This window comes from Pseudophryne corroboree, chromosome 10, assembly GCF_028390025.1.
Source record: "Pseudophryne corroboree isolate aPseCor3 chromosome 10, aPseCor3.hap2, whole genome shotgun sequence".
NCBI lineage: Eukaryota > Metazoa > Chordata > Amphibia > Anura > Myobatrachidae > Pseudophryne > Pseudophryne corroboree.
Genome location: NC_086453.1, coordinates 268,209,379 through 268,222,579, shown reverse-complemented (window position 1 = coordinate 268,222,579; position 13,201 = coordinate 268,209,379). Strand labels below are relative to the sequence as shown.

The window sequence follows — 13,201 nt, the reverse complement described above, 5'->3', positions numbered from 1 at the left end:
GAGGGGATAGACCAGATAGGGAATGTGTCCAACTGGTCCCCCCAGGGAACTTTCCTGCGCAACCAGTGTCGGTTGCCAGTGAAACCCCTTTGGACAGTAAACCTGAGATAGACCGTACCCTGAAGTGCCTGACACAGTGCTTACCCTGGTCTGGAATGTCGGATGACGCCCAGACCAACTGTAAGGCTGGTGCCATGTGTTGGCAGCTGGGGCACTCCAGCGGTTGTGTTGTCTCTGGGCCTCTGCCCATAGGGGAACCCTTGCAGCAAGTTGCTGTGGACATAGCAGGTCCCCTGCCTGTGCGCAGTAGATCAGGGAAGACATGCAGCCTCCCTGTAGTGGAAGCCACACAGGATCCAGAGGCTGGTGGTCTGGCCGCCATCACTGTGGCACAGGTAGCGGACGAGGAGGGAAGAGTAGGCCTAGGTGACAGGGTAGGTTTCCCGAGTCATAGGTCGACAGAAGAGGATTGGAGGGCAGGTCTGACAGTTCAGGCAGACAGTTGCCAGATAGGTATGACGGAGGTGCAGTGCCTGGGGCACCATGTGGGAGGAGACAGGGGTAGGCCCAAACCAGAGGGGGTGGAGGCAACCAGAGGCTGTCCCCGACCCACATCACCCAGACCGGTACTGACCTAAGAACCTGTAAGGCCCTACGGACACGTTGTCATTGACTTTAGTCCTGTAGTGAACCCCTTGACAGAGATGGCTAGGAAGGGCATTCCCAAGTCAGTGGACTTTGCACCCGCTTGCGAGTTGGCATTTCAGTCATTGAAGGAGTCTCGGGTATCCGCTCCAGTGCTGATGGCGCACATTCTTGACCAGGACTGTGTGTTACGAACTACTGCGCCACTGCACGGACTAGGAGTAGTACCGAGCCAGAAAGAGCCATATAGGCAGGAGCACCCTGTGGCCTGTTTGAGCAGAATACTGCTATTGTGGGAGGTGGGGTATGCCACAATTGGGACACCGTGGGTGGCACTTGTGTGTAACTGGCCCCCCACCGTGGTGACTTACCACCCACCTGTTAGATGGCTGCAACCTACCTTGGGGAAATTGGACAAACTTTTGTGGTGGAGCCTTGAACTTGGACTTCAGATGGACTATTTGAACATTGTGCACCCACGAAGAGAGGCCCACTGCACTATGGATGAACTGTCTAGGCCGGAGCCTACGCCCCCCAGGTAGCGTCACCTTCAACCCCATTAAGGACTGCGGGACCAGGGACCAAATCATTGGGACATGGGTCCCTGGTTGACCCGCTTGAATGGGGGGGGGGGGGAGTGTGGCCGGAGAGACCCCCAGCCCACGTGGACAATGGCGGCGTGGCACTGAAGGGGTTAACCCTCAGGGACCGGCACCATATTCAAGGACAATGGGCGCTTGGCGCCACTTTTAAACTGTGCACTGGTGCTAAGCGCCATCTTTAAATGTAGTGTGGGTGCTAGGCACCGGGTATTTAAAAATATATTTACTACTGTGTTTTCACCAATGTTATATTTAATGCAATAGGCACAGTTGTAGGATTGCACATTTACATTGCATACAAATGCCAGCACTTAGAAGGAATGTGTAAGCTGTGTTGGTTTTAAAATGCATTTACATTTGTGGACAAATGGCCCTGTCCTAGCAGAGAGGTGTGAATGACAAAACCTTTTGATGTGTAAAGATGCTAATCACGGGGTCTATGGGCTTGGAACCTGTTTCATGTACCTGATTTAATTGATATACGAACCCTGAATGGCAGATGCAGGAAGGAAGACTGTTTGTTTGTATTGTAGCCTTTCCTGTTGTAATCTCAAACACTGGGTTTGCCTGGAGATGTGACTGAGACAGAAACATTTGTATTTTGAAGCTATGTGATAAATTTATCAATAGTGAATGTTAATCTGATACCAAATGTTGTCTGTGTCACAGGAAGGAGGATATTGTTTTATTGCACTTATCTCCTTTTGAAATGTAATTTATTTACTTGTATTTTCTAAGTTATCCTGATTGGTTGGAGAAGACAGGGAGGGCTTTACCCCCTGTGGTACTGTGTGGAAATTTGACATAAAAAGGAGGCCTGCGTGCCTCCAGATTTGTAGTTGTACCATCTTATTCTGCTGGAACATCTTGCTGTATGCTGTTGCCCCTAGCAATAGGGAAGAGTTCTCTTTAGAACTATTGCAAATAAATACCATTTGCCTCAAGAAGACCGCGTCATCTTGTGACCTACAGGGTTATGCCAAACATAGCCCCGTCCTCCGGCTGTCCAGGGAAGCACCTAACGTCTCCAAGTTCCGCCTTCCGCCAGCTACCGGTAGAGGCCTAGCAAGTGGCTAGTGGGGATTCGTCAACACCACACAGGTGTGGTAAGGCAGTGTGTCGGCATATACAGAGCAGAACCGTGGTTCCAAACGCCACGGCAGGTTAGGAGTTTGGTGGTGGCAGCATAAACCCGCCCACAGTGCAGTGGGTGGAGTCAGTAACAGGCGGTTACTGACGGTAAGCGGGAATCCCCTATGTGGTCAGGCCTCGTGTGACCTAACCTTCCAATCTGTGCGCAGGAGACGGGACGCGAAAGCAGCGAGTGCTTTCGTACGGGACCGTCCTGTCACAATAGGGCATAAAATGAACAACTGATGCAGAGAGGTGTCTCTCTAGAAGCATTGGGACGGAGGCCCCTTCAAAATGTTGCTATAGGGCCCACAAATTCTGGCTATGCCCCTGATCCCAGCTACACATACACAGCAGCTCTATATGCTAATTTAAATCTGCAAACAGCCTGAAATTAGAATGTTTTACTGCTGAGACTTTCTTAGTGCTCCCCTAAGAGAGTTTTACAGTTGGATGACTATTCATTAGCAAACTGTGCTTTAAGACTGCTCCTTTTCATTACTAACTGCTTACAAAACTCATTACAGCTGCTTGTGACTGGCTATTAACTCTTACTAACAAGATTATTTTTTAACAGTCTGACTAGTTGAATTTAATAATGGGCCAAGAAACCACAAATGTCACATTAATCTACATTTGTTGTATGAGATTGTTATGCAGATGTTATATTTAAATAATTTAGAATTGATATATGTACATTTTTAGATTTGTTTTAATAAAATGTGAATAGAATTATCAATGTAATTGGACAGCACTCTCATTGTATGTTTTGAGAAATGTATTCTTTTAAAAGCCAGCTCCTCATCTTTTGGGAGGTGCAGTCCATAATGTGTGAGTGTATTCTTGTCAGTTAATACAGGAGTAAACACACACACACACACACACACACACACACACACACACACACACACACACACACAAGCACCTTCATTTTTGTTGTTTGAATTTACAACATGCTTGTCTACTTTATTTTGCTCCTCTCCGGGAGAGAAGATGCAGCAGATTACTTTGGGGTCAGGACCAGACTGTCATGTCATTAGGCCCCGCCCCAAGCCAAAGAAATGCCCATGATTCGCAGGTCTGTAGGTAGGGCGGAGCTAAAAGACGCGATTTGCATCTTTAGCGCTGCACCCTTTCCGCTGCTGATGTTTTTTTATAATTTTATGTTTGTCCTGTCCACTTTACTAGGAAGCGGGCAGAATGTGGGTGCTTGTGGGAGACTCACACACCCTTTCCGGGGCTGTGGGGGACTACACTAAAAATCGGTAGTCTCCTACAGCTTCCGGGAGGGTTGGCAAGTATGATTTACAACCATTTTCCCATTACCTGCCATTGAATCCCTCAATATTACACAGATCTGCTGTTTATAGTATAGTAAATGCAAGTCGATTCCCTTCTACCAATACATATACACACTACACACAGTGATGATTAGCAACAACAAGGTGTACATTTGGCTGGATCTGCTAAGTAGTTTATATAGTCATGTGATGCAGTATGGTCAGTGATGCCCCATTTAAATATTAAGAGTCCTCAGCTCGTACATTGTTTTTTTTTTTAACTGTTTTTAATGTTTCTGAATGCTGATAAAAACATAATGAAAGGTCTTTTTTTACCATTATCCAATCTAAATGTGCCATACTGTGTATGAAGAATTGTCAGTAATGGATGTTTTGTTCTTGTGTTACAAGTTGCATTATTTTCCAGGAGGTGATATTACAGAAGAAAAGGAACAACAGCTGATATTTTCCCTGGTTGTCAGGAAAACTACAGAAAAATTAATGGAATTCACTGACAAATTGGTGGAGGAGTCGGAGAGGGTGAGCAGTCAGCTGAGAGAGTGGCAGAAGAGCAGGGAGCAGACTAGCGAGGACATAGTTAAAACAAAGGAAGGAGAGGTAAGTTGGTAACTATGATACTGATATTTTGTTAGGATATAATGTTTTCCTCCACACCATCTTTCTACTCTCCTAATCATATCATGGGGGACATGTACTAACCAGTGATAAAAGTGGAAAAGTGAGCCAGTGGAAAAGTTGCCCATGGCAACCAATCAGCTGCTCTGTATACATTTATAGTATGTACATTACAAATGTTACATCAATGCTGATTGGTTACGTCAATGTTGACAACATACTCTGAGGGCGCCATTGTCCAATTCCCTAATATAGGGTTTTTATTGGTATCCTGCTACATATTAGGCTATGATGCCTTAATTTATTTTATATTTTCAGATTGTCTGTTTACGATGGATATGCAATTGATATGAGTACCCAATTTTGCATGGTATAGTGGACAAAGGATATACAGTATTAAATAGTTTTTTTCAACAAAAATGATTTTACATGGATCTAATTAAAAGTTAGGAATTAACTTCTATATGGTCTTCTTAACGAGTGCGCCAATAAAGGGTCTTTCTTTTTTGTCTTTTGTACGTTGACTTACCAGTAGTTTCCTACTGTACCCTTGGTGCACCACCAACCAAAGATAACTGGCAATCTAGAGTTGGTTTCACTGATACTATGCTATTCCTTGCTTTTACTGTCTATTGGTGCGGAAACACAACTATATTACAAGAAGTCCTTCTGGCATATGCCAGAATTGCCAGATGGGAAGTCCGGACCTGCGCACATACATACGCATTTGTACAACATATAAAATCATACACTTACTGTATAAAAAAAAAATATATATATATTTTTTTTTTAAAGTAAAGTAGAAATAATAATGTTCACAGTCCAGTAGAAGAAAGGTGTACACACTAGGACGATATCGGCAAAATGTGCCTTATTCGGACACATCATTCACGCTATTGTCCAGTGTTTATGAACTACGTGGCTGACGATGCGCGCTCCCACACATCAACAGCAACATCCTCTGTTAGACATGCAGGTCCAACAGGCGACATCGCCAACGAGGAACATGCTGTCAAGTGCAGCATTGCCCCGCTGTCCCCAGCGCCCTCCCAATATCCCCCACCCCCCGCCATCGCCTGTCGCTGCCTGCATTGGCAAGTGTGTATGGACTTGCCAAGGCCAACACTACCACCGGCTCCCATCGCTGACCACATCGCATCTTCTGCGACTCGTCCTAGTGTGTACGCACCCGAACACTGTCATAAAAAATTCTCATTGTAATTATAGTTTCCTAAGGAGTAACGCATATTTAATCCCAATTTTGTGAACTATTCTGTCTGTGTCAACAGCAAAGACATATGAGGATACCCAGAGATTAACCATGCAATGTTAGATCAGTCCATACAATTTATAATCCTTGTTATTGTACAATTCTCCTCTGGTAGATCATGCTGCACTTAATTGACGAGTTTGAAGATCATATCATGAAAAGGTTAACAGGCGTTGACGTAGCCTATTGCAGACTGGAGTATGTGAGAGAACACTGCAAAATACAAGGACTACTGGCAAAGGTAAAGATTATATAGTAGTCATGTGCTATTAATAGTATTCTGAAAAAAAGTGTTGTATTTAATTTATATTACTCCATAGGGGTCCTACAATATATTATTCACTCTTGTTTTCCTAATTTATTTCCCCCAACTGATAGTAATGAGAACATTCACAAACATTACTGATTTGTTAGCCATAGTGCTCAATCACACAAAGACATTTGAAAAAAGTGATACAAAAACCTTGTACTATAACAATTATTTAGGGGGCTATTTAAAGATGGCTTTTTCCCAGTATTTCTGCTGGAGAAAGCCATAGTTTAGTTTTCTATAGTATGGAGAAATCACTAATTCCTAAGTCTTTTCATTTTTCCTGTCACATTCCTGCACCCCCATTGGATATACTGGGGGCTGTGCAGGAATGGTATTTACTGTGTATCTTTCTGATAAATGGAACCACTCTGCCATCTTAGGATCGTGTTATGTGTCTTTTAACGACCACCATTCCCTTGGTTATTGGCAATCAGTGCTCCTTCAGCTCTCCGTGCAGCTCTACTGCAGCTTCTGGCCAGTGACCCTGAAGCTCTCCAGACAGGCTCCTGTGGCAATCCGGGCACTATGTTCCCGGAGATCTGCACATGTACACAGGGGGCTCTACCATTAAGCAGCTTTAGGCAGCTGCCTATGGCGCCAGAATCTAGGGGGGCACCACTGAACCTGCCTATTAAAAATTAAGCATGTCTCTGATAGAACTATGCTTGTTGTACTTAATGCAAGTAGTGGCTGTGGAACTTAGAAGTCATACTTTCATCTGAAGGGCTGGGAATTGGGCATTGGTGGTGGTTGGGGGCAGTAGGCTGAAGATTTGCTTAGGGTGCCGAGAAACCTTGCAGTAGCCCTGCATGTACAGTAAACTCAGGCACAGTGCACACTTTTGTTTGTTGAATTTATGTACAGTATTTGTGTACTGTGGTAGAGTAATGAAATGAAAGGGGGTATACACATAGCAGTCTAAGCAATCTGATTAGATTGCTTAGAAAAGTAGCACACATCTCTCCATGTGTATGTCCTATAGCCATCGCGATGCACGGCCCTGCGCCTCGCTATCGCTGACTATAGATTGGCCTAGTTAGATGGCTCACTTCACTGCTGGGTGAAGTGAGTGTACCCCCTGTTCCTCCCCCCCCCCCCCCCCACCCTCGCTCAGCACACATCGCTCAGTGTGCTGAGCGGGGGGATAGATGTGTGCTGAGCATTCTGTGCTAGATCACTCAGCACACATCGGTATGTGTGTACCCCCCTTAAGCTATATTTGGTGACAGCAGTGTGCTGGGTGTGTTTCTGAGGATGGCTGTGAGGGGAAGCAGCGGTCTGCCTGCACTGACATGGCGGGAAGTTAGAATGAATTAGAATTGCACATGTGAGAGGTCCTGTTACCTTACTTATCGAACCACCCTCATAGGTATATATACATGTTTTTACACAACCACGAGTAAAACATCAGTAAGAAAAGAAATAAATCAATGTGACCAGAAAACATACAGCTCCAACGAAGCTGCAACCAATAATTGATTACACCGAGTAGCCATGCAATTATTACTAATGTAACATCTCAAACCTTCCTTAATATAATTTATGGAAGGCTACCAAGGTTCATATAAAAGCTGAATAGATACCGTAATATAGATAAAATAACCATTTTTTGATAGAGTGTGCACATCACCTTCCTCACCCCTATTATATAATTGAAGTACAGATTAAGTATCCCATATCCAGATATTCCGAAATACGGAATATTCCGAAATACGGAATTTTTTGAGTGAGAGTGACATAGTGAAACCATTGTTTTCTGATGGCTCACTCACTGTACACATACTTTGTTTAATACACAAAGTTATTAAAAGTATTGTATTAAATGACCTTCAGGCTGTGTGTATAAGGTGTATATGAAACATAAATGCATTCTGTGCTTAGACTTAGGTCCCATCGCCCAGATAACTCATTATGGTATGCAATTATTCCAAAATACGGAAAAATCCGATATCCAAAATACTTCTGGTCCCAGGCATTTTGGATAAGGGATACTCAGCCTGTATACAAGGTTTTTAGTTTTTTTTAGTTTTGACTAACATTTTCCCTTGCATGGTTTGCACTGTACAGGGCCAGATTAACAATGAGAAGGATGGGAATATAGCCCCAGGCCACATAAAAATAGGCCCATCATCATGATAGCATGATGATGACCAGCCATCCTGCTGGCCATTAATCAGAAGTATTAAAATTATATTTCTAGTTACCTCACAAAACAATGCAATTTTTCTACTTTTACATATTTTGGGACACTTTGGGGCTGATAGCGTAGGGGTGCAGATGCACAAATAGCACTGGCCGCACCTACAGAGCACTGGCCACACACCCTCATCTTCTCACAATAGGCCCTTGATTATTTTCAGCCCAAGGCATACTGTAGCTCTTGATCTGTCCCTCTTTACACATAATTTAAATTTAAGATTTGTATTACAGAGTAAATTAACATTGACTAATGCAATCCCTCACTCAGATGACGGTTAATGTTTGTAATAGAGATGTTATGTTTTAGTCCTATTTATTAGGGACATCACTTCATTATATTAACCCACAAGCAACATACTGGAATGTCACCGGGAAACAGAGGAGAAATATTGGGGAAATGCTGATTCCAATTTTGAAACATCTAATTCAGGTCGTGGAAGAAAATAAAACATCTGTACTACCATCTGAGACACAGGCCCCAGTGTCAGGTAAAGCTCTCATGTTAATAATGTTAAGTGTGTAGAGTTATTTCTTCTATCAAATTACTCTTTAACAAGAATTTTTACCTTAATTTTCACTAAACTATATGAAATAAATCAATTAATAATAAGAATTCTGGCTGCCCTCTCTGAGGGTGGTCTTCTGTTTGCCGGCGGTCGGGCTCCCGGCGCTCAGTATACCGGCGCCGGGAGCCCGACAGCCGGCATACCGACACTTATTTTCCCTCGTGGGGGTCCACGACCCCCATAGAGGGAGAATAAAATAGTGTGGCGCGCGTAGCGCGCCACCGTGCCCGTAGCGTGGCGAGCCCGCAAGGGGCTCATTTGCGCTCGCCAAGCTGTCGGTAAGCCGGCGGTCGGGCTCCCGGCGCCGGGATGCTGGTCGCCGGGAGCCCGACCGCCGGCCAGCCGTAGTGAACCCCTCTCTGAGTCAGCCAGGTCAGTGATGCTGGAGGGGGAAGTGGACCTGCCAAATGGGTGACACTTGGACGCATTATAGTGCCTTTGCATCAGCGTGGCCCCGCCCCCACTATACAATGTAGCAAATACCGGCTCTGTGAAGCGGTAGGGAAGCAATGACATTATTCAGCACCAATTGCGTCAATGGCCACCCACACCGCTCACTTCACTTGTAGGGTGGACGGCTGCTAAACAGCCTCTGGGAGTGCCATCCGGGTTTCAGGAGCCTGGGGGGCATTCTGGAATAGTAGGCAAATAGTCTGCACACAGATGGTTTTTATCCCGCTTCCTCCATCTTATTTTCCTTCTGAAGAGTAGATGAATGTTTATACAAAAAAATGGCTGACCAATGAGCTTCAATAAAAACAGTTGCTGAGGGCTATTTACATTCCAATCCTCTATACATAGGAATGGAGAAAACATTTCATACGGCAGGGAGGAGGAGTTATGGATGAATTAGGAGGGAGTCTCTCAACAAAAACTACTTTAACTGCAAATCAGAATATGCTTTGCTATATTTAACTATAAATGTCTTTACTACATTGAGCTGTGTTATCAGTAAACCGTGCTAAAGGAAATCTTAGCGGTGTCTTGATGGCATGTTTTCCTGGTCTGTCAGAACAGCCCGGATACTCCCAAATATAGAGGAGTCCCCACTTACACCTAGGAAAGCCATTTACCAATGAATTCTATTCCCATGATAATGAAATAGGCAGACTCTCAGCAAATCACATCCTCATACTCTCAGCAAATCACAGCCTCATACTCTCAGCAAATCACAGCCTCATACTCTCAGCAAATCACATCCTCATGGCCCTGCCCCCTCTGCGGGATGCAGTGTTTTGCAGAATTGTGACATGAGGCTTGGGAACTTAAGAATGCACCCCCCCCCGCCCCCTCACAGTGGCCGCAACTGTATTTATAGATGCCTTTTCAAACTAATAAGTGAAATACAAACATAAAGACAACACACGGGTGTCATCATTTGCAGCAGACAATTTTCACAAATCTGAGATGCCCACTTGTAGCGTCTGATTAAAGTGGATTTGGTCAGATGCACAATTAGTAGTACCATGAACACTTAGTCCATCCCTATGGCAGGTGCATTTTCTCCAACTGACTATGGCCTCATTAGTGAGCGGTTCAACATATTTGGAGCAGCCATTGTCAGAGACACCAACGACACGCCCACAATGGCTTAGCCACCCCCTATTACTTCCCAGGATCCCCCACTACATATCACAGACAGTGCGTCTGATTCTCTACTGGGTCTCTCAGTGCTAACATTCAGGACGCATGCGCTGTGTGACTGTGATGCATGTGCAGACATCAGCCATTTAAGACACCAGTCGACTGCATGCATTCTGCTTGTGCACAAATGAGTCCTATGACGCAAGATGACAGCAAAATGTCAGTGATTGGGTGGCAACGTTCTCCGTTTGTGAAAACAAAGGTGTGTCGCAGCCATTTTGGGGTGGTAAAGAGGCCAGGGATCTACATGGTTCCACAGAGATTTCCTGGCCTCTGTGACAGGCGGCTTGTGCGTCCCCATGGGTGCCGCAAGTCACCTGATGGTGAGTGAGTGATCCAAATGCTGCGTCCTAGGACACAGGTCGGATCACTACTGCAGCAGGAGGCATCTGTTTGTTATAGACGCCTCCTGCTGCATTCCTAGGAAGCAGCATTAATAACCACATCTGAATTAGGCCCAATATGTAGCTGTATTTTTTTTTTTAAGTGTTTAAAAGCATCTAAAATTAGGACTAAAATGAATTGTATCTAAATCTCTAAAAGCAGATGCTCCCCTGCCATTTAGTTCCAGTTACTGTGATGCCTCCACTAAATTGCCACTTTGACAGCTGGTAATATTGTATATATAAGTAATAAGAAACTGTCAGTCCAGCACTAAGCACACAAGCACGAGGCAGCTGCTGATAATAAAAACGTTCTCCTTTCCTGGCTTTTTCAGATGACATTATGGCTGTCATGATACAATGAACATAACATTACTCAGTCACATAATGATGCCATGTATAATGGGTAACTTAGCTTTGATTGCCAAAGATAATGGAGTCTGGACTGTGTAATGAAGATATGTCATTTACACCTAGTATAATGGAATTTGCTAAATCTCACTCATGGGGGGTAATTCTGAGTTGATCGCAGCAGCAAATTTGTTAGCAATTGGGCAAAACCATGTGCACTGCAGGGGAGGCAGATATAACATTTGCAGAGAGTTAGATTTGGGTGGGTTATTTTGTTTCTGTGCAGGGTAAATACTGGCTGCTTTATTTTTACACTGCAATTTAGATTTCAGTTTGAATACACCACACCCAAATCTAACTCTTTCTGCACATGTTATATCTGCCTCCCCCGCAGTGCACATGGTTTTGCCCAACTGCTAACAAATTTGCTGCTGCAATCAACTCAGAATTAGGCCCATGGTACATTCTTTTTATTCCATCTCTTTTGCAGGTTACTCATCAAGGAGTACTTTAAAGGCATCAGCGGCCAATTCAGACAATTTTCAAGTCTCCGCTAATGCCTCTGACAAATCTAAATCATCAGGACCTTTTCCTTGGTTAAGCAATGAATTGTTTTACGGGCATCAAGGGTATTTGTTCAGGTAAGTGAACATGGATATTGAAATAAATGCTACAACTCCACAATACTTGTTATCATTTGACCTCACGTAGTTATGGGGAAAAAAAGCTAATTGTTATTTTCATTCAGAAATATGTTTTTCTACAGCTGAAAACGAGTGAAGTAGGGATGGGTTGGTTTAGCATTTGGCAAAAAACATTGTTAGTCCTAACCATTGGTTTGGAAACATTGATGGTTTCCGATGTTAACAAATGTTTCTACTTGTTTTATGTAAACTAGCTATTTAATAAAACTTTAAGCCAAGAATCTGAACACAAAACCTCCTATACCATAGTCATACACTTAACTTGTATGCTCTTAGTAATAGTGTGATTTACAGTATGTGTACCTTGTCATTCAGTTACATCCCTCTATATCAGGGATGGGGAACCTTCGGCCCTCCATCTGTTGTTAAACTACACATCCCAGTATGCCCTGCAACAGTTTTAGCATGGCCAAATAGCAAAACTGTAGCAAGGCATGCTAATATGTGTAGTTCAACAACAGCTGGAAGGCCGAAGGTTCCCCATCACTGCTCTATATTTAAAACACACTTAACATCATGCCGTACCTGGTACATGAACTCTCAACCTCATGTACTACAACGCAGCCATAAATTGCTTAGCTGCTATGGTTTAAACTGACCATTATAACTGGCTTCATATTACAGGTCTTCTCATGCAAGTGCAAATAGTGCCATGTGTTATATGTTAAGTGACTGTAGTACATGAGTTAGAGTATTCAAGTCCCTGGTATGGTAAGGTATGCTAACAATTATGTGTTTTAAATACAGAGTGAGTTAACTGAAGGGGCATACAGGCCCGCCATCAAGGGGGGACGGCGGGTACTCCAGTACCGGGGTGAGATGGGGCCCGGGTGGTTGTAGTGTGGATCAGGGTACCAGGTCAGCTGCCTGCCTGCAGGCAGGCAGCCACGGAAGAACAGAGGCAGAGGCTGAGATGCGGCCAGCGGTCATATTCTTAATTCAGAGCCGGCCGTGAGCCAATCGGAGCTCACGGACTGGCAGCCAATCAGGAGCTGCCGAATCGATTGGCCCAGAGCCAGCTCTGTATTAAGAATATTACCGCGGCTTTGTCTCTCCGTGGCTGCCTGCCGATGTGCAGGCAGGCAACAGACCTGGTCCCCTGATCCTCACTCCAACCACCCAGACCCCCTCAAAAGGTAGTTTGGGGAATGCAGGGAAGGTGGGGGAAGGAATCAGACGGTAGGGGGAGGGGCCCTGCCTTGTGATGGTCAGTCCCGGGCCCCATCATTTCTGATGGCAGCCCTGGGGGCATATACTGGATATATAATGTACCAATCAAACATACTCACCATTGCAGGGTTAGCCACTGGGATCAAACCATTGATGGTACCGATGAAACATCATTTATTTCACATACCTGGAGTAAAGCACATTTTTATTCCACAAATGTAGTTATTCAGGGCTGTAACTAGGGGTGGGGAGGCTAGGGGGTCACGCGCCCCGGGCGCTGGAACGAGGAGGGCGCTAGGGAGGCTGT

At 44.5% G+C, this 13,201-nt stretch overlaps 1 protein-coding gene across 1 annotated transcript in view; it reads left to right on the top strand.

Moving 5' to 3' along the window:
• LOC134965294 (uncharacterized) overlaps window positions 1–13,201 on the top strand; it is a 282,440-nt gene that overhangs the window by 156,204 nt on the left and 113,035 nt on the right. Inside the window, exons 22-25 of the mRNA XM_063941773.1 lie at window positions 4,086–4,276; window positions 5,680–5,805; window positions 8,384–8,564; window positions 11,511–11,661. Coding sequence (XP_063797843.1) covers window positions 4,086–4,276; window positions 5,680–5,805; window positions 8,384–8,564; window positions 11,511–11,661 — 649 coding nt within the window. The remainder of the gene's footprint in view (window positions 1–4,085; window positions 4,277–5,679; window positions 5,806–8,383; window positions 8,565–11,510; window positions 11,662–13,201) is intronic.